We start from the raw sequence: 21,789 nt of genomic DNA, 5'->3' as shown, positions 1-21,789 counted from the left end.
GTGGTATTTTGGGGGGTGGATTTTCCACACCTGACCGACAGAGCTAATCGAACAATTTCTAATGAGCAGCAGTCCACAAAAGATTATAAAAAGTGAGCATGTGTGACTAAATCTGAGTTATTTCATCGTAAGTCTCACATGAATAAAGATTAGTGATATGTGTGAGAGCCTGATAAAAAGATCTTTATCTATTAAGTGCATAGTATCCTATAAAAGTATCAAAATATCTAAAGCATAAAAATAGAAAAAAAAAAGTACAGATTGAACCTCTAAAATCTAGGACTCTCTGGTCTGGCAACATCCGTGGTCTGGCAGGACCATGGATATCACTGGAACAGAGAGCCCCAGCTGCCCAATTTCACAAGTGCAGCTCAAGCTGGGCTGGTGGTGGGGAGCTCATCCCGAGCAAGGCTGGCACAGTGGGGAGTGCAGCCCTGGTCAGGGCAGGTGGCAAGGAACACAGCCCCAGCTGGAGCTAGAGGCAGTGGGGTTAGCAGCCAGTAGCGCAGCCCCTCAGAGGCTGGTGAGGTGGGGAGCACAGTTCCGGCTGAGGTTGGCACAGTCCGTAACACAGCCTTGGTTGGGGCTGGTGTGGTGGGGGAGCGCAGCCCCAGCCGGGGCTGGAGGCAGCAGGGCCAGTGGTCAGGAGCACAGTCCTGGCTGGGGCTGGCAGGAGAGAGTGCAGCCCCAGCCAGGGCTGGAGTCAGTGGGACCAGCCACTAGGTGCGCAGCCCGGGCTGGTGCTGTGGGAGGTGCAGTCCTGGCCAGGACTGGAAAGGTGTGAGGCTGGAGGCAGCGGCAGGGAGTGCAGTTCCAGCCGGGAGCAGAACCCTATATCTGGGTAGGGCGCCTTGACCTCCCCTTGTAGGACAATGGAGGTTCAGCTTGTAATCAGATTTTCAAAAGTGGCCATTGAAGTCAATGGGAGTGGTGGAGCCTCCAAACTTTTGAAAACTCAGGCCTTTGGTGATTCAAACTGGGCACCAAAACTTGGGTACTTCTGAATATTTTGGTTGTAACAGTCTACCTGAAAAACAGGCAAAAACCAATCTTTACAAAGTAAGTGAACTTAGACATCAACAGATGATTCTGTATTCTCATATCTGTTATGGAATGCACTGAACTCCCACTGTGAGGCAAATCCCTCTGCATCCTCCATAGTTGCGGGGACCTTTTAACGGTAAGGCTACGTCTAGACTGCAGGCTTCTTTCCGAAGGAGCTTTTCCAGAAGAGATCTTCTGGAAAACCTTCTTTCAAAAGAGAGCATCTACACAGCAAAAACGCATTGAAAAAGTGATCTGCTTTTTTGAAAGATAGTGTCCATCTCGCATTTAAGCTGTGATTACTATGGATGGAGTGGCCACCAGGGCACCTGTGCTTTTTCCTCTTTCCCCTTCTTTCGAAAGAGCTCCCTCTTCCCCATCCACACACACCTTTTTCCTAAAGAGCTCTTGCAGTGTAAGTTTTTTCGGAAAAACAACTGTTTTCCAAAAAAAAACTCCGCAGTGTAGACATACCCTTTATGGACCACTTTCCCTTGAATTGTCCCTTGAAATATGTATGTGCTAAACGATCTGGGCCACCTTGTGTTTAGCTGTGACATTCCAAATATATTGCCCAGACTGGAAGAAGAGCTCCCTGTAAACCTGAGAGCTCATCTTTCTCACTAACAGAAATTGGTCTAATAAAAGATATTACCTCATTCACCTTGTCTCTCTAATATCCTGGGCTAATGTGGCTACAACAACATTGTAGCCTTGAGGGCGGGGGGCTGGACTCGATGACCTCTTGAGGTCCCTTCCAGTCCTATTATTCTATGATTCTATGATAACACTGGTACTATTGAAAAGTCACTTACCAGACAGCTGTCTGTGACTGAGTGAGGTCCTCTGCGGCATGGCAGACATGACCTATGGATAAAAGGAGATTCAGCTCAACATTGCCAGAGGACTGGGCAGAGCAATAATCCCTGCTCTGAAACTGACACCCTCTGTGGCCTTTTGTCAAATCATGTAGGACAACATTTTCAAATGTGGATGTCTAAACTTAGGCATCTAAATCTAAGTCAAAGCTTCCAGTGACTTCAGTCTGAACTTTGAGGCCTCAGCATCTCTAAAAATAAGGCCACTTTGTTGTAGATGCTTAAATATAATCAGGTGCTTACCTTCATTTACTCAAGTTTGAAAATTGTTGGTCTTACCTTCTCTGTGCCCCATTTTTCATCTTTTGTTGTTTTTTTTTTCTATAACAGACTAACTCGGCTACTCCCTGAAACTGCTCAGTAAAATGCAGTTTCCGAGCGGTAGCTGTGTTGGTCTGCAACTTTTGAAAAAACAAGTAGTCCTAAGACTAACAATATATGTCACGAGCCTTTATGGGCAAAGCCCACTTCTTCAGATGAGTGGAGAAAAAGAAAAAAATCTCCCAATGTAAAGCAGAAAAAGAAGAGAGAGGGGAAAAAACACTACAGAAATCTAAGGGAACATTTTAACCTGCCTGGGCACTCATTAATGGATTTAAAAGTAGCCATTCTTCTAGAAATGAATTTCAGGAACCAACTAGAGAGAGAGATAGGGGAATGGGCCTTCATTTGCAAATTTGACACTATCTCTCGGGGACTGAACAAAGACATGAACTGGATGGGCCATTATAATCAACACCCAAATGACATCAAAAGCTAAGTATGGGACACTTACAGCCCACTCAGTTAGCCTCATTTAGCAATGGCACTACAATTGACTGCGCCCCCACTTCTTTTTCTGCTTTAAACTGGGAGATTTTTCCTTTTTCTCCACTCATCTGAAGGAGTGAGTAGACAGAGAAAGCAATATTTTTGAAATTTGAATACCCACTTCCATACAATAAATCTGTTTTTATCTGACTAGCAAAGAAAAACAGTAATATTGTAATTACCTCATATGAAGCAGTATCAAGTCCCCATTCTCTGTAAGACTATTTATCTAGTATACCCAGGTGTGCAATATGGCCTTGATCCTTCAAACATACATATGCTCACAGTTAATTATATATATATATATACGTTTACATGACTGGAGTCCAAGTTCAGTGCATAAAACATACCTGGTTTGAGTAGAAGTTTCTCCATTGGTTACATTTATTATTATGACATTTCCCTGTCACTATATCAGTTTCCCTTGCCTTTTTGTTTTCCTCAGCCACACAGTCTGGCTACGTCTACACTGGCCCCTTTTCCGGAAGGGGAATGTAAATTTTAGCAGTCGTCGTAGGGAAATCCACGGGGGATTTAAATATCCCCCGCGGCATTTAAATAAAAATGTCCGCCGCTTTTTTCCGGCTTTTAAAAAAGCCGGAAAAGAGCGTCTAGACTGGCCCCGATCCTCCGGAAAAAGTGCCCTTTTCCGGAGGCTCTTATTCCTACTTCGAAGTAGGAATAAGAGCCTCCGGAAAAGGGCACTTTTTCCGGAGGATCGGGGCCAGTCTAGACGCTCTTTTCCGGCTTTTTTAAAAGCCGGAAAAAAGCGGCGGACATTTTTATTTAAATGCCGCGGGGGATATTTAAATCCCCCGCGGATTTCCCTACGACGACTCGTGAAATTTACATGCCCCTTCAGAAAAGGGGCCAGTGTAGACGTAGCATGTAAGTCTCTCCCAACACTGCTTTCAGACATGAAAACTCAAACAATACCAAGAGATATAAATATACCTTGGTAATAATAATAATAATGATAGTAATAATAAAATAACCTAGAAGTAGCAATGGCTAGAAAAAATATGAATTCTGAAGTCTAGGCAGAGATAACACAAAATGCAAAGTTGTGAAATGGTTAAAGATACAAGCTACCTTTGAAACAACTATTTCTTAGAAAATTATTGTAGGCACACTAAGATTTGGGGAGACATTTTGACTCTGAAGTCAGTGACAGCTGTGGGATTCGGCTTTTCAAAAAGAAAAAAGAAAGAAACTTTTAAAAATATTTGAATGGCCTTAGGCTAATGCATAGACAGCTTGGTTTGGTGGATGTGACACTACTCAGGATACTTCCAGGTTCTATCCCAGCTCTGCTACTGATGCTTTGCAACCATTGGCACATGATTTTTCCTTTCTTTCTCTTTCCATCCCCTTTCTGTCTTACCTATTTAGGTGGAGGGTATTTGCAATTTGCAACAGGAATGTTCTCTTATGATGTGTTTATACAGTGCCTACCACAATGAGACCCTGATCACTGTTGGAGCATTCAAGTGCTACTATAACATAATAACAATAATGCTTCATTTGTGTCAGCATTCATTGACAATATTCCTTAGACATGTGGGCTCTAAAGAGTGTATCAGACTGGCAATGGAGCAATCCTCTCCCTGCACATCAATAAATTATGCTTTATTGTGAAGGAATGGGTTCACCCGAAATTCCAGGCACAGGTTCCAACATTTCATTTAATAGGTGAGTCCAACCTCCTCTCTATAGCCCCTTTCCTCCCCATAGGAGTGTCTCAAGCCTTTTGGTCCCTTGCTTCCCACCCTGAAATTTATGTTTACTTTGAGGCTAAATTTAGCCTCTAATTACCATATCCAGACTAATACAGCCACCTACATTCATAACTTTCCAACCCTTATAAAAGTGCATTGCCCCTTCCTTCCTAATTCACTGCTGCTAACCTCTGAGATAAAACGATCCCCAACTGTGTGGCACCTAATTCCTCAGATACCAGTTTTACCTATGGAGTTGCTGTTAACAGTGTCATTCTAGGTTAAGTCACCCGCTTTTCTGTTCCCCATAAAAGTAGATGTTGCTGTATTATAGTCTTTTAGGTGGATATTACTGTATGTGTCCCCACCTATGGGGCTAGGCAGTATTACTAGATGAGTTAGGCTGTGACTTCATTAGAAAAAAAGCTGTTTAAACCATGTTAAAATCCAACCCATCTAAGCTAGTCAAGGGGGCATACCTAGTGGGGAATGTGAAGGTTTTCCTTTATCAGCTAATATGGGTTAAATACTACAACTTGCCTGATCTACATTAGAATTCTAACACTGGTTACTTAACATGGGTTAAACATACATCATTGCCTGCAGGTCACAAGACCCTTAAAGTCTCTGACTTTGTCACTGCAAAAGAAGTTCATTTTACATTGAGACACCTAGCTCCAGAATCAAGATCAATGGAGATGAAATACAGTTTTTACTTGGATGCAGCTAGTTGAGATCAACCTGCACTGCCACTTAGTGTTGACCTCAACTAGCTTACATCAAGGTAAAGGTAACAGTGCTTTATTCCAACTGGGATTTTACATTAGCCATCTAAACGCATCTTTGGTTGCTTTTTTTTCAGTGAACATGCCACCTGTTTCCCAGTGTGGAGAGAAAGGGTGTGGTAGAGGCTGTTCTCCTGTGAGTCTATGGAGGGGGGTAAAAGGAAGAGTATTTTGTTGGGTGGGTGTATTTTCATTTAGTGGTGCCCCTAGCGTGAGTGTGAGAGTGGTTGCTGGGCCTATGGCAGTATTTTCCCTTCTGTGGGGGAGGCAAAGACGGGATCATGCCAGTCTCTGACCTTGCCCCAGGAGAGACATAAAGGGTGTTTCTCTGTGTGTGTCTCTCCCCCTCTGCCAGAAGAGACATGGAAGTTGTTGCGGCGTGTTACAGTCGCTATGCAAGGAGGGCTACATGGAAGGTGTTGCTTTGTGTGTGGCAGTCTCTGTCCTTGTGCCAGGAAGGACACCATGGGGAGTGAGTGTGTGAGCGACTGACAGTCTCTGCCTGTGCCAGAAGGCACATGGAAGGTGTTGCTCTGTGCCAGGAGGGCCACATGGGAGGTGCTGGGGGGCAGAGTGTGTGTGTGTGAGTGTGTGTGTGTGTGTGTGACAGTCTCTCCCTGTGCCAAGAGGGAGAGGCAAGATGTTGCCCTGCCCTGGATGAGGGCCCCCCCCTTTGACAACCTCACTTGCCCCACTACGAGCCCTGCCCCGCCCCAGCCAGCTGGGGGGGGGGGGGTAAGTCAAGTGGGGGGAGGAGGAGGACAAGGGGGAGTATCTGGCGCATGCGCTCGGGCGACGGCTGCGCAGTGCCCGGGCTCTGGCGGCTACAGACTTGCGCGCGCGTCAGGTGCTGCCGCTCCCCGCCCCGCCCCCAGTGACAGGCGGCGGCGGCGGCGGCCTCGCAGGTGCCCGGCATGCGGGGGGGCGCCGCTCGCTAGGCCGGGCGGGCGCGGCGCGCGCACCATGCGGCTGTGCGGGGCGCTGCTGCGGAGCCCGGTGCCCAAGCAGATCGAGCGCTACTCGCGCTTCTCCCCCTCGCCGCTCTCCATCAAGCAGTTCCTCGACTTCGGTGAGTGGCGGCAGCGCCGGGGGGGGGGCGGCGCAGCTCCCCCCCCCCCCCCGCGCGTGTGTCCGTCCGTCGGTCCGGGGCGGAGCGGGGCGGCTCTCAGGGACACGGGCGTGAGGAGGCGCCCGGCCCCGCTGGCGGCGAGCAGGCCGCTCTCCTGCGCAGGGGCTGCCGCCGGGGGAGGCCCGAGCAGGCTCCCCTGTCAAGCTGGGGCCCTTGCCCTGGCTGCTCTGGGCGAGTCTGCCCGGCCAGGCCCCCTGGGGTAACCCTGCCCGGCTGCGTGGAGGGGGAGAGGCGGGAGCTGGGAGTAACCGAAGTGCTCAGTGGCCTGCCCCGCCATGGGGCTGCAGGGGCCTGGTATCGCAAGTGAGGAGCCTTCGGAGCTGGAGGGGTCCAGGCTGAGGGGCTGGCTGGGAGCAAATGGGCTGCGTGAGAGAGGGAGGCCGCTTCTTCTGTGACTAGAGTTGTCTTCCCTGCAGGGCTCTTGAGTTAGCTCTGGAGTGAGCCTCCTCCAGGTGAGAGCAGTCTCACTGCAAGCCCTACAGAGTAACTGTGTTTGCACGAAGTGCTGCACCCCCATTGCATTGGTCTGTGGTCTCCAAGCATTCATTTTCTCCTCCATGCGGACTCTGAACTGCCTATGGTGGAGGAACAGTTAAGTGACGCCCATGATCCAAGATAGTAGGATCTGTGTGTGATACTTTCACGAGGAGGCCAGCGTGCCATACCATATTGTACTGTTGAGTCAGTGAAAACAGTGCCTGTTTTCAAGGTTTTCTGGAAGCCGTTTTCAATTAATGTGGGCAATGCGAGTACTTGGTCGTGTATGCTATGGCCTTGGGGAATCCCAGTTTGGTCAGAGCTCAAAATTCTCTCCACTTCAGGTAAAATGTGCCAGAGGGCCAAGTGCTCCAGTGTCTTTAAGCATGCCAACAGTAGTGAAATGGGATGATAGCTTGATGCTTGACTAGGGTCCTTACCAGGCTTTGGGAGGCCAATGTCTTTTGGAATGCACCATATCTCTGGTAGCTTGTCTTCATTGTTGACTGTGTTAAAGAACTGCACAAACTAAGGCTGAGCATGGGGGCCAAGGATTTTCAGGAATTCTGGCGATATGTTGTCATAAGCCGCAGCTTATGATAGTGAAGACCCACCAAATTGAGGGCAGATCACTCTGCAGGCAACTCCTGTACTCTACTTTCAACGAGAAAAATGGATTTAAGAGCAGGTTAGATAAACATCTTTCAGGGATGAAGATGGTGCTTAATCCTGCAGTGAGGGCAGGGAACTGGACTTGATGACCCCTCAAGGTCTCTTCCAGTTCTAGTAGTCTAGGAAATTGACAGGAGAGTTTCTCCCATCGATACCCCCCCTCCCTCACTGTAGCTTGACCTAAGGTACGGCCACCTACTTTAGATTGGATTTTCTGCAGTACAGAGTTAGACAACTTTCACTCCTTTGATTCTTCTCATGTTCTCCTGATAGTCTTTCTGGCATTTTCTAGGCTTGATTTCCAACATAAAAAAATAAGGGAAGGCTGAAAGAAAATGTTTTAGGCATTCTTCACTGTGTAAAATAAAGTTCAAAACCATTTTTTCTGATTTGATGATTTATTTTTAAAATAGCCCCTGCTGTATCTGTTAGCAGCTGAAATGTCCTGTGATAGACATATTAATTATTTGAAGGGAAACTGTCAGGTACTCATAATAACCCCAGAATTAGGTTTGTGTAAATGGAATTGGGAACAGAATGAATTAACCTTAAAATCAAAAATGTTTTGTTGGAACTTAAACATTTTTGTGCTGTGTGTTTGCAACTCAAACAAAAGGTATTGGTCCAATACAGTAGTTCCTTAGCTACTTCTTTTAGACCTTTCTTGGATTTCCTCTTCAGGCAACCCAGAAATACTCCACTGAGCAACATAGCACTATGACTTATGTTGCTCAGTGGAGTATTTTTTTGAATCCATGAACAATGTTATACGGACATAAAGGCTAGTGTAGGCATAGTGTTGTGTGTCTTCACCAGAAGTGCTATAGTGATGCAGTTGTATTAATGCAGCTGTGTCACTTTGGCTGCTATAGTGTAGACATAGTCTCAGAATATCACTTAAAATACAAGTTGACATGAAGAAGAGCTCTGTTTAAGATAGGAAAGCTTGTCTCACTCACCAACAGTAGTTGGTTCTACAAAAGATACTGTCTGTCCCACCTTGTGTCTCAAATACAAGGAGAAAAAGATTGTTCTGTATAAGTAATTTCCCTTGAAATGTGTGGTAAATAGCACATTAAAACCCCTCACTCATAAGGAGAGAGAGGTGGGGGGAAGCAAATGGATGGGGGAGATTGTGGGTGGTTTACAGATTATAGTAAGCCATAAATGCAGTTTCTATTCAGTCCATGATTTTTAATATCTAGCAAAGATATGAATTTAAGCTCCCAAGATTGTCTTTTGAAAGTGTTGTGTAGATTTCCTTTGAAGATGAAGACTTATGGGACAGATGTATAGTGATGGCTTTGTGAAAAGTGTTTGCCTACTGGAGTTACGGTGTTTTTATATTTTATAATTTTCCTCTGAGAGCTCATTTGTACCTCGCCCATCTTTGCTCTCTAATATCCTTAGACCATCAGGCATGCAAAAATATTGAAAATTAGACTTTGAAAGTACTTCCTCTTCTTATGTATTACACTGTGTGTGTGGTAAAATAACAGTTTTTAACCCAATGTTGTCTTGTGTACCTTTGAATTTCTTAAGTTAAATGTATTCTCACCTGTGTGGGGTGTGTGTGTGTGCATGTTTTTTTTTTTTTTTTAAATATTCTTTGGGTGCTTGTCTTTGTCCTGGTCTACGCTGCAAACTTATATTGGTATGACTATGTTGCTCAGGATTTTCACATCCATAAGCAATCTGGTTATGCTGACCAAATTCCTAATGTAGACAGCTATATGATGGGATGGCTTCTTTTGTTGACATAGCTACTGGCTCTCAGGGAGGTAGAGTACCTAAGCTGAAGCTGATGGGAGAGGTTCACTAAGTGCCGCTGCAGCTCTGTAAGGCTTAGTCTACACCAGGAGTGGGGAACATAAGGCCTGGGGTTTGGATGCGGCCCCTGAGGCTCAGGACTCCCCCACAACATTGGGGAGTCTGTGGGGTTGGAGCACACAGTCTACTAGCTTGGGCCCCACTAGGCTCTGGCGAGGGGATTGTGGGGAGTGTCTTTTTTCCTTCTCAGTTGGGGGCCATATCAGTGGGGATTGCAGGGCTGTTGCTACATTTCAAAGGCGAAAGCGCTGCAGGGAGCACGGGGCCAGCAGGGGACTCATATAGTCCTCTGCTGGCTCTGTGCTCCCTGTGGCGTTTCCAAGAAGCAGTGCCACATGGAACCCAGGGTCCCTGGGCTCCACACGGCGCTGCTGCTTTGAAATGCCGTGTGGAGCCTGGAGCAAAACGGCAGCTGACCGCCCCCCCACCCCCTCCCCACTGCCTCTTTTTTTTTATGCACTCCGTATGGGTGGGGAAGTGACTAGTCAACTAGTATGTTGACATATCTGATAAGCATTTGGTGTGTCTCAGGAGGGGTTAGGGAAAGCTCTGACAAAAACATAGAAAACCAATGTAACAAACAACAGATTTCATTGCTGGTAATTGGACCTTAACTAAGGACGAATGAAGCCCTGTTCTATGCCCTGGTCAAGACAAGATTAATGACTGGGCCTCTTTTTTTTTCAAGGCTTTCTTATCTCATTTTCTCTCATTTCTTCCTAACTAGTGAACTAAGTATTTCTTTTATTAAACTAAACAAACCAATTATTTATTGCACATGTGACCCAATTACTCATATTTCTTGTAGTTCTGTGATCTCATCCCTAACCGTAAACAATTTAATACTGGTATTTCAAGAATAATTATAAGTTTAATACAAATAATCCTCCTTTCTTATTATTTCCTTCTTTTTGGACACATGCTTTTAGCCTATTTCTCATGTGTATATCTAAACTCAGTTTAAAATCATAGTTCAGTCAGGATTAATATGGATCTATATTTCTATAAAGTACATATATTACTGGTCTTGATTTCATTTTCTTTCCACATAACTGTGATCAAATAGTAATCACTTGTACCTAAATTACCATTACATTTTACTTCTCTGATTAGTTTCTCTTTATCTATCAAGACAAGGTCCAATATGGAATTTCTCTTCGTTGGATGCAACATTTTTTGGGTTAGGAAATTGTCAACCATAATATTTAGAATTTCCAAGGATGATTTAGTATTGACAGCACGAAATTTCTGTCTTTCATAATCAAAAAGCTCCCTCCCTCCCCCACATTATCGAAAGGTGCCTAAGAAGCCTTTTATCCTGTTTTGTAGGGTAATTTGGTGATATATAGCAGTTTCCACCTAATATGCCATCATGTGCTTTATCTCTTAGCATATTGTCTAGACAGTTTTCTTTCAGGTTGTCAGTGACCATCAAACAGGTACGATTGATGGCATAAGCATCAACTGAGACAAACTCCCTTCTCTTTCATACACTCAATCTTTCCGTTTAGGACCCCTGGTTTTAACATTTCAACCCTGGGAATCATCCCACCAGGTTTCAAGTAATATTAACTAGATTAAATGTATTTAACTAAGGAAATAAGTGTATAAACTATACACATAAAAACATATTAAAAGTTAGTTAACTTTTAAGATTGCAAGCATAGCTGCCAGATGCCTTGGCTCATGCTGATGTGGGCAAATAAACTATGAGAGTCCATTGCAGTCCTGTATTACTTTCAGTACAGGGCATTAGGATAGCTGGGGGTATATGTGGACTGAATGGAGGTTGCTGCTAAAAACATCAGCTGAAAGGCCTGTGGGATGCATGTACACCTCAAGAGGGGCACCCATAAGGGACTATACCTGAAGAAGAAAGATGGATTAATCTCTGGACTGGAAGTTGGTGGTTGACCAGAGACCAGTGATCTTGGCCTGAGTGCATACAATGTGGGCAAATGGGACATGTCTAACCAGTTTTTATTTATTTATGAATATACAGGCAGTCCCCGGGTTACGTACAAGATAGAGTCGGACTGTAGGTTTGTTCTTAAGTTGAATCTGTATGTAAGTCGGAACTGGCGTCCAGATTCAGCTCCTGCTGAAACTGACCGCCAGTTCTGACTTACATACAGATTCAACTTAAGAACCCCAAGTCAGCTGCTGCTGAAACTGATCAGCCGCTGATTCCAGGAAGCCCGGGGCAGAGCAACAGTTATCTTTTAGGGCTGGGGTGCTGCCGGGTTGGTCCAGTAGTGCCCAGAGCGGCGCTGCGGGACCAACCAGCAGCACCCCAGCTGCTCTGCCCCAGGGTCCACAACAAAAGCCTGGTCTCCTGGGGGGGGCACACCTGCTGGGGGGTGCCTCGCCTCTGAGGCTTTGCTCTGGCGCGGGACCCGCTTTGCTCCCGGTGCCCCTGGTCTGCTGGAGATGGTCCCCAGCAGACCAGGGGCACCGTGAGCAAACCCGCAGCCGTGGCGGGGTCCCGCGCTTCTGAGGCTTTGCTCTGGCAAAGCCTCAGAAGCGCGGGAACCCGCCGGGGCTGCTGCTTTGCTCCCGATGCCCCTGGTCTGCTGGAGACGGTCCCCAGCAGACCAGGGGCACCGGGAGCAGCTTTTCTCGCCCCAGATGTCAAGGTGGCTGACCGCTGCCTGTGAACTCCGGGGCGAGAGAGCCCCGTTCGTAAGTGTGGATCCGACATAAGTCGGATCCGCGTAAGTCGGGGACTGCCTGTGTACACAAACTTTCTCAGCTTCAGAAGAGCCGATATCCCAACATTTAGGAAAAATATGAGCAAAATTTACTTGATGGAAAAGTTTAGACAGAGAAATGTGAATGAAGATTAGGAGTTTATTGGATGGCCCAAAATAACAATTTCATAATTAAGAGAGGGCAAATTTGACTCCAAGCTCTTCCTGGCTCAATGGCAAAGGAAAAAGAGCTTTTGAAATTAAAAAGCATCTATAAAAATGAAAATAAGGGAAATGATTAGTAATAATGATATATTAGAAGTTATGAAGAGTGGAATATTGAGAGATGCTAAAGATCTCCAGAGAAAAATCCAAGCTTGGCTAAGAACAATAAGAAAGAATTTTTAAAGTATATTAGAAAGAAGAGAAATCCTGGCACTGGTATAAGCCCGTTACTAGAGGGAAATGGTAAAATTTAATTATGCAGATAGGCAGAAATATTCAACAGGTGTTTCTGTTCTATATTTGGAAACGGGCAGTGTGGTTAGTTTTGCCATGTGAAAGTGCATTCCAGTTCAGCAGTAACTGAGGAAGATGTAACTAAGGAAGAGTGTTAATATATCAGTTTTTGAAAAAGGAGTATGACCCACATAACCATAGACTGGTTAGCTTCACATCAGTCTCAGGCAAATAATGAAAAAGCTGATATGGGATACAGTTAATAAATAATTAATGTTAGTCCACACAGTTTTATGCAAACCTGATAAAAAATTTTATTAACCAAATTTGTAATTTCAAAGATAACTGCATAGAAGCAATATATTTAGACTTTTGTAAGAATTGCACAACGTTCTGATTTTAAAAATTGGCACAGAGAATATCAGTAAAGCACATATTAAATGGATTAAGAACTGGCTAACTAACATTTCAAAATAGTTGTCTTGGGAGGAATCCTCAAAGGTGTTCTTTCTGGGATTCCACTGGGGTCAGAACTGGACTCAATGTTGTTTAACATTTTTATAAGTGATCTAGAAGTAGATATAAAATCACTGCTAATAACATTTGTGGATGACAAAAAGATTGTCAAAATTGGTAAATAATGAGGGCTAGGCAGTTAAACAGAGCTGTGTGGATCGCTTAGTATGCTAAGCTCATTCAAAGTAAATGCATTTTTAATACAGCCAAATGTGAACAAATGCATCTGGAAGAAGGATATTTAGGGGTCATAGCTGACAAGCCAACTTGCCATGAGCTTCAAATGCAGTGATTTGGTAAAAGGGTTAATGCAGTCCTCGAGTGTATAAGCAGGGTAGCAGTAAGGTAATTTTTACTTTTGTGATACTGAAATGCTGTGTACTGTTCTGAGTGTCCGTATTTGAGAGAGGATGACAAATTGGAGGGAGTGCAGAAGAGAACCACCAGATGTTTCTAGGGCTGGTGAAAGTGCCTTACAGAGGGAGATTTAAAAGAGCTTTAAATCAGCATTTCACAACTGCAGCCGCCTGGGACTTTTCTTGTGGCCACAACCCCCTGCGCTGTAATTGGGATGGGGAGCAGTGACCCCACTCTATCTTAGATCCCCTGGTTTTAGCGTATCAAAAATGTTTGTGTCCAGTAAATAGTCTTGGGGTGGCAGCCCTGGGCTGATGTCAGTCATATTCCGCCCTCTTTCCCTCCCCAGGGGAATTAAGTCCTGCCTAGAACTCATCTCATAGGGGCGGCTCCTATAGCTCCAGTTCTGTAGGGCTTGCTGAGCTTGGCTCTCCTCTCTGGGTGTTGAAATCTCCAGTGTTGTAGTGCTGTGCAGGTTTGGCGTCACCTCTGACTGACCAAATGTGTGTGCGTGGAGTTGACCTGATTCATGTGGTTGAGGAACCACTCACTCAGATTTGGCCTACCTGGGCTCCTATTGTCATGGCATCTGGGCTAAACCTGAGTGGTGCTGGGAACCTAGAAGTTCCAGTGCCAGGAGCAAGGAAGTGAGTCCAGCCAGCCCCATGGAACAAGAACCACAAGAGCTGCCATGTGACTCCTTGAATCATGCTGGTCAACCCGGATTTGGTCTGGAATCTCAACCGATGGGTTGAGAATCCCTGCCTTAAATGTAAGCCTTCTGTGAAATGCAGTCTCCATGTTAAGGATTTGTACATAAAGTTCATCTTTCCAGAGTCTGACTGTGCAGGAAAATGTGCAGTTTTTTCTAGATTATTGCCACTGTTGGTACTCCAACTTGTGTTCCTTGTTGCAAGTCCATCTGTAGAAAAACTTATAAGCATTTTTCAGTACCCGTGCAGCTGTGATAGTGCTACCAGTAATGAAACCGTATGTGTAGACCGATGTCGGTGTTTATACTTGTGTCATCTAAATGTGCTTAGATGACTCACTGATCTAAATATACGTATGTGGTTCACTATGATTTAAACTTGTAGTGGAAGATGCTTACAAATTTTCCTTGCCTAGACAAGTTCCAACAGACTCCAAGCTGGGGCACTCCTTGGTTATCTGCAGTCTTTCTGAAGTGGGAACCCAGCACAAGCTTATTCTTTCCCTCTTCACGCCCTCCGCATTGTAAAGTAGCCATTGCTAGGCTGTGGTTCGTGTAATTGTTAGAAGTCTGCATGACATTTGGTGATTGACAGAGGAGAGCTGCTGGTCACATGCTGATGATTCTCCATGTTTCCAGCTGCTACTAAAGTACTATTTTCCCAGTACTGGAAAATAGATGAGAATGGTCACCAAGCAGAAGATGGTCAGGAGGAAATCCACAGAGCTAGAAGTCTCCAGTCAATACCAAGACCATAGAAACTGTTAACAATACCACTGAAGATCCAGCTGGTCAAAGAAAATGGAGAGATGTATGGGACCTATGACAGTTTGGTCCAACCTGTAAAAATCAAGCTTGCCCACAAAGAGTTCTCCAACTATCCAAGGAATGCAGATTAACCTTGTTGGGAATTCACTGCTCAGTTGACTCAAAAGAACATGCTATATGGGACAGGTAGACAGAAGGATTAGATTGTGTTTTTTCCCAGAGCCACTCTTAAGATTTGGACAGGCTTTTGACATCAGCAGGAAACTGAGCAATCACCAATGGGTATATTGGCACTAATGACATGTAGTCGCGGGATATCTTGCAGATGATAACTTGTGGAAATTTAGAAGCATGTTGAAGAAGCAGAATGCTAGAAAAGGAAAACAGGAGGTAGAATATTCTGGAAATGAACTTCTGGCTAGGTAAGTGGTGTAAATTGGAGAATTTTGGCTTTGAGTAACAGAGTCCATCATTTATGGAGAGAGGAGGCTTCAGGGCCTCCACTTCAGAAGGGGTACCAGTCTCCTCAGGGACAAGCTGCTAGAGTAGTCATGTGTTTTAAACTAACAACAGAAAGGGAGCAGTCAACACAAAACCAAGATGTTGAGAACAAAATCAAGGAAATATATGACATGAATACCAATATTAGGAGTCTGGGTAACAAACAAGAGGAAAGCTCATTTATGTATGTAAGAGTAAGGTACAAGTTGATATTCTTGGGGGGAATTCTGCACCAAAACATTAAAAAAAATTATGCACCCAAAAGCTAAACATTCTGCACACACTATTTTTAATTTCTGCAAAATTACACACATGTTTTTCATAAAAATAAAGCAATATAATCCCATCCATTGTTTTAGTAATTTATTTCAAAATAGTTGTCATGAGGTATGTCTAACAATACAGAACAAAACAGATTCAGGAAATGTTTTTGACGAATAGATTCCTTACTAGGCATATTAATACAGAACTATGAGTAATTCGTTTAAACTAAAATTAGAACTATATTTCCAACACCACTTAGAAGTAATACAAAGGCTTGTGGGAATCCAGGGTTACAGAGTAGCTGAGGGAAATAGAAGTAATTCCTGGGAAGATGTCTGAATGTGAACTTGGAAAGGTTGTTGGGTACGGTTGGGAAAAGAATGTAACAGTTTTTTGCTAGGGAGCTTCCTCCATACAGTCCCCAGTTGACCCCTAGCCTCTCCCATTCAGTCAGGTACATCTGCACCCCCATATGTCCTTGCATTCCCTGTCCTGAAGCGAGCAACATGTGGTCCGTGAGCTGGATCCAACCTGCCAAGCCTTTTTTATACAGCCTGCACCTATCCCTTCAGCAGAGAGCAGCACTGATTGAAGAGGTTAGCTCAGGGGTGGGCAAGAGACAGCTAGTGGGTTGGATCCAGCCTGCTGAGCTGCAGGATCCAGCCTGTGGCTGCCTTTTTGGCACCCTTATTACAGAGCAGGGCAGCCGCTTTAAATAGCAGGCTGCTAATTGCTGTGCAGTTTCTGGCCAATAGGAGCTGAGAAACTTTGCTGACGGCAGGGTCAGTGAATGAAGCTTCCTCTCTGGTGGAGCAGAGCCACATGGAGCAGCTCACCTAGTTCACAGGCAGGGAGTATGCAGAGTTGCTGGCTGGGAGCCACTTAGGTGAGGGCTTCCCAGCCAGACCCCAGCCCTTCCCTCCCCCAAACTCCCTTCCAGACCCTGCACTCCTCCTAAACCCTCCCCCAGGTCAGAATCCTCCTGCACCCATACCCCCTCCTGGACTCTGCAGCACAATACCTGGCCCCAGGTTACCACCCAAACCTTTAGCACCTTTCTCTTCCCCTGCCCCAGGTCACATTTTCATCCCCCTCAACCATCAGCCACGTCCTACAACCTCTTTCCCCCCCCCAGCCAGAATCCTCTCCTCCACCTGTACCTCCCAGCAGACCCTGCACCCCAATTCTGTGCCCCAGATTACAGCCCCCCCTCCTTCACCCAAACTCCCTCTGACCCCACACCCTCTCCTGCATCCCAGGCCCTTACCCTGGGCTCCCTTCTGCACCCAACCTCTGTCCCAGACACCACAGCCCCTCCATAGAAAAGAGTTGCCCTTGACCACTTACCAAAAATCTTATTGTGGCTCCCTGCATTGGATAGGTATAATACTGAAATATCATCCCCCATCCCTGCCCTGTCCACATGTGACCATCCACCTCCATTCAGACACCCACTTCCCCAATTCCCGTGGGGCCCTGCACACCCCACACTAGGCTCCAACTGCCATCCCCATGTGTCTGTCTCCTCTATCTCCCATTCCCATATGGCCCTGCACCCTTTGTCCATCACTCCAACACCAGTTCCACCCTCATGTGGCTCTGTACCCCCTTCCCATCCTTACGTGGCCCTATAGCTCTACTCCCATTCCATCCTATCCTAATCTGTCCTTTGACTAGTCCTTGCGTGTCCCTGGCTCACCCCCAGCAGCCCTTTGGAGTCTATCTTCTCAAAGCCTCTGTGTCCTGACCTGGTCTGACAGGTGCTGTGAAGAAGGCTCTGCAGGCTCTTTCTCTTTCCTAGCTGGCTGGGAGTGGCTGCTCTGTTCTAGCACCATAGCACCCTCTGGTGGGCAAAAAGCGGAAATGCATCTATTTTCTGGCAAGCTATTTTTATATATTTATTGTGCAGAAAATATGTGGCCCACTAATTGTGTGTGCTCTCATTTGCACACAACTGGCCTGGGAGTAAAATTGTCCTTTCTAGAGGCTCAGAAACTGGTGGGGTTGATTGCATTCAACAGTGCTCTTTGTCATAGTCATAGTTTTCTGTTTTCATTGCATGCATGTGTAACTTACACACCTAGTGTGGTTACTGAGTACTGCAAGTGGCATCTATACCACTGCAACAGTTAAGATCAAGAGACCTCTAGAGCATGGGCTGGGAGCTAGCTGGCTTTTAGTTCAGAGGGTAGAGGCTCCTAAAGTCAGCTCCCCAGGTTCAAATCTGCCTTGGTGGTGGTTACACATGGTCATTGGATACATGCTTGAGGTTTCACAGGTAAGCTTGTTGTGGACCACTTTGCTTGTGCCTCAAAATGCTTTGGTTTCACAATTAGCCTGAAAAGATGGAGGTTATGTACTATCCAGCACCAGACTGTCCACAATCCCATTGTCACAGTTGACAATATACCGCTCAACACAGATAGGAAGTTTTGCTAACTTGATGGCATACTTTTCCAGAAATGCCATGTTGGATGGTATCATTTGGTGCCTGGCCAATTAAGCATTTGGCAGTCTCACTAAGCCTCTGGAGGAAGCATAGAGTCTGCCTCCGTGCCAAGATAAAAAAACTACCACTCTGTCGTACTCATCTTACTCCAGAGTGGTTGCGGGAGATGGATGCTTTGCCAATGCCAGAGAGCTTCTATTTTCCATTTATAACTATGATCTATCTGCAACATGAAGTGGCAGGACAGAATTCCCAACACTGAAGTCCTTGAGAGGTGCTAAGTCCCTGGGATCAAGAGCATACTCATCAGGACTCAAACTAAAGACTTCTGATATGCAACAAGTGATGCTCTGCAGTCAGCAGGGCACAAGAACACGCTTCAAGGATTGACCCACCCTCAGCAATAAATTCACCTTAAAGGCCAAATTCAAAGTGTGGGGAATAGATGTTAAAACCTGGGAACTTGTTGCACTGTACAGACTCAGATGGAGCAGTCTGTGCCATCAGGTTGTGTTGGCGAGTAAGTTGTCAGGCCAGTGGCTCTCATCCTCCCCACAACGATGCACACTTGTCTATTGAAGCATTGAGAGAATCCATATGGCTATCAATTGAAGGGTAAAGGGCTTAAAACAAATAAAAGGAAGTTCTTCACACAGCGCACCAGTCAACCTGTGGAACTCCTTGCCTGAGGAGGTTGTGAAGGCTAGAACTATAACAGAGTTTAAAAGAGAACTAGATAAATTCATGGAGGTTAAGTCCATTAATGGTTATTAGCCAGGATGGGTAAGGAATGGTGTCCCTAGCCTCTGTTTGTCAGAGGATGGAGATGGATGGCAGGAGAGAGATCGCTTGATCATTACCTGTTCTGTTCACTCCTTGTGGGGCACCTGGCATTGGCCACTGTCAGCGGACAGGATACTGGGCTGGATGCACCTTTAGTGTGACACAGTATGGCCATTCTTATGTAATATCCATTTAACTTTCAACTTAAGTGTAAAATCTAGACCTTGGATGACATTTCAATTAAAGTTAGTGCAGCTTCAAATCACCGAGGCACCAACTGAGATTCTAAGAGTGATAGGTAAGGATTTGGTGTGTGAATTCTCTCTACCACCTAATTTTAGTTTTCTGTTAGAGATAGAGATCAAATGCTGTCATTTGTCTAGCAGTTCACAACTGCTTAGCTGTGATATTGATGTTAGTCAAACTGAAGAGCCATGCCTATGCCAATCAAATGCTGTTGGCTAGCTCCACCTCCAGACATACTCGCAGTCCTTTTTATGTGCCATCTCATGTTACTATTGGAAAAAAATGCTATAAATAAGTGTTTTAATTTACTTGCCTTTTTGCATGCATTGGACAGGTATGATACTGAAATAGTACAGAATACATATGCATCGTTTCATGCTGCTAGCAACTGAACTAACACCTATGAGAAATATTTGAGAATGTGTTCTATTAATAAACATAACTGACCTTTGGACAGTATGTAGTGAATAAACGACCTAGACAGTAATCCTGTAATTTGTCATGGATGTCAGTCTCTTATCTGAGATTGCAGTAACAGGTACTGCAGGTGAGGATTGAGGAGCATGTGCACGGTTATGTGGGAATGTTGCCATTGCTTGCTCTCTCTCTGGCTCCAAATTAATTTGACAAACCGTTTTCTCAAAATACAATTACTCAATCATAAAACTAAATTTGTTTAGAATGATTCAGTAGGACATAAAATGAACCATTTGGGCTTCTTTCTGATGTAAGAACTGGTGTCCAATTTCTGTAAAGTTACAGAGATATGGAATGGATGTCTTGATTAACTGAATACCTATGACTAATGAAATATCATCCTGTGGTGGAGCACTCGTTCTGAATGGAACAAATAGCCATTAGAAAACAGAATGAATTTGGATGGAAGCTTAGGCGTGGTCTATAAGATATTAAGAACTTAGGAAAGTTAGATGTCAGCAAGTCACCAGGTCCTGATGAAATGCATCCCAGGGTACTCAAGGAGCTGATAGAGGAGGTATCTGAGCCTTTAGCTATGATCTTTGAAAAATCATGGAAGACAGGGGAGATTCCAGAAGACTGGAAAAGGGCAAATATTGTGCCCATCTATAAAAAGGGGAATAAGAACAAGCCAGGAAACTACAGACCGGTCAGTTTAACGTCTGTCCCAGGGAAGATAATGGAGCAGGTAATTAAGGAAATCACATGCAAACACTTGGAAGGTAATAAAGTGATAGGGAATAGTCAGCATGGGTTTGTGAAGAACAAGTCATGCCAAACTAATCTGATAGCTTTCTTTGATAGGATAACGAGCCTTGTGGATAAGGGAGAAGCGGTGGATGTCATATACCTAGACTTTAGTAAGGCATTTGATACGGTCTCGCATGATATTCTTATTGATAAACTAGGCAAATATAACTTAGATAGGGCCACGATAAGGTGGGTGCATAATCGGCTGGATAACCGTAATCAGAGTGTTGTTGTTAACGGTGCTAAATCCTGCTGGAAAGGGATAACAAGTGGAGTTCCGCAAGGGTCTGTTTTGGGACCCGTACTGTTCAATATCTTCATCAGTGATGTAGATATTGGGATAGAGAGTACGCTTATTAAGTTTGCAGATGATACCAAACTGGGTGGGGTTGCAACTTCTTTGGAGGATAGGGACATAATTCAAAATGACCTTAGCAAGTTAGAGAAATGGTCAGAGGTAAACAGGATGAAGTTTAATAAAGAGAAATGCAAAGTGCTCCACTTAGGAAGGAACAATCAGTTCCATACATACAAGATGGGAAGCGACTGTCTAGGAAGGAGCATGGCGGAAAGGGATCTAGGGGTCATAGTGGACCACAAGTTGAATATGAGTCAACAGTGTGATGCTGTTGCAAAAAAAGCAAATATGATTCTAGGTTGTATCAACAGGTGTGTTGTAAGCAAAACTCGTGAAGTCATTCTGCCGCTCTACTCTGCACTAGTTAGGCCTCAGCTGGAGTACTGTGTGCAGTTCTGGGCACCACATTTCAAGAAAGATGTGGAGAAATTGGAAAGGGTGCAGAGAAGAGCGACAAGAATGATTAAAGGTCTAGAGAACATAACCTATGAAGCCAGGCTTCATGAACTGGGCTTGTTTAGTTTGGAAAAAAGAAGATTAAGGGGGGACATGACAGCGGTTTTCAAATATCTAAAAGGGTGTCACAAGGAGGAAGGAGAAAATTTATTCCTCTTGGTTTCTGAGGACAGGACAAGGAGTAATGGGCTTAAAGTGCAGCAGGGGAGGTTTAGATTGGACATTAGGAAAAAATTCCTAACTGTCAGGGTGGTCAAATATTGGAATAAATTGCCAAGGGAGGTGGTGGAATCTCCCTCTCTGGAGATATTTAAGAACAGGTTAGATAGACATCCGTCTACACCATCCCTGACAGAGCTTGGTCCTGCCCTAAGGGCGGGGGGCTGGACTCGATGACCTCTCGAGGTCCCTTCCAGTCCTATGATTCTATGATTCTAACTAAAGATGGAACCCTGGGAGTAGGAAGGATTGGGTCTTGCCCCTAACATCTGCCTCCTCACATCTCCCTCTTGTGTTGTGGAGCATCTCTGGCAGAAATCCCATGGCCAGACAGACTGACTTCCTCCATAACAAATGGATTCTCTCCTTTGCTGCTTTTGCCTTCTTTCTAGCTAACCACCTCTGCTTTTCCAACTTAATTAAATCCCATGTCCACATTCC

General features: G+C 45.0%; 1 protein-coding gene and 1 long non-coding RNA gene across 2 annotated transcripts in view; one reads left to right on the top strand and one right to left on the bottom strand.

Annotated features, from left to right (window-relative positions):
* Nucleotides 1-1,859: 1,859 nt before the first annotated feature.
* Nucleotides 1,860-21,789, bottom strand: part of LOC142822524 (uncharacterized) — a 55,899-nt gene continuing 35,969 nt past the window's right edge. The window contains exon 4 of the long non-coding RNA XR_012898428.1: nucleotides 1,860-1,911. This is a non-coding gene — a long non-coding RNA (uncharacterized LOC142822524). The remainder of the gene's footprint in view (nucleotides 1,912-21,789) is intronic.
* Nucleotides 6,046-21,789, top strand: part of PDK3 (pyruvate dehydrogenase kinase 3) — a 79,014-nt gene continuing 63,270 nt past the window's right edge. The window contains exon 1 of the mRNA XM_075913292.1: nucleotides 6,046-6,304. Within this exon, the coding sequence (XP_075769407.1) occupies nucleotides 6,199-6,304 (106 nt within the window). The 5' untranslated portion in view covers nucleotides 6,046-6,198. The remainder of the gene's footprint in view (nucleotides 6,305-21,789) is intronic.

The sequence above is a fragment of the Pelodiscus sinensis genome, chromosome 1, assembly GCF_049634645.1.
Source record: "Pelodiscus sinensis isolate JC-2024 chromosome 1, ASM4963464v1, whole genome shotgun sequence".
NCBI classification, from domain to species: Eukaryota; Metazoa; Chordata; order Testudines; family Trionychidae; genus Pelodiscus; species Pelodiscus sinensis.
This window is presented reverse-complemented; position numbering and strand designations above follow the sequence as displayed.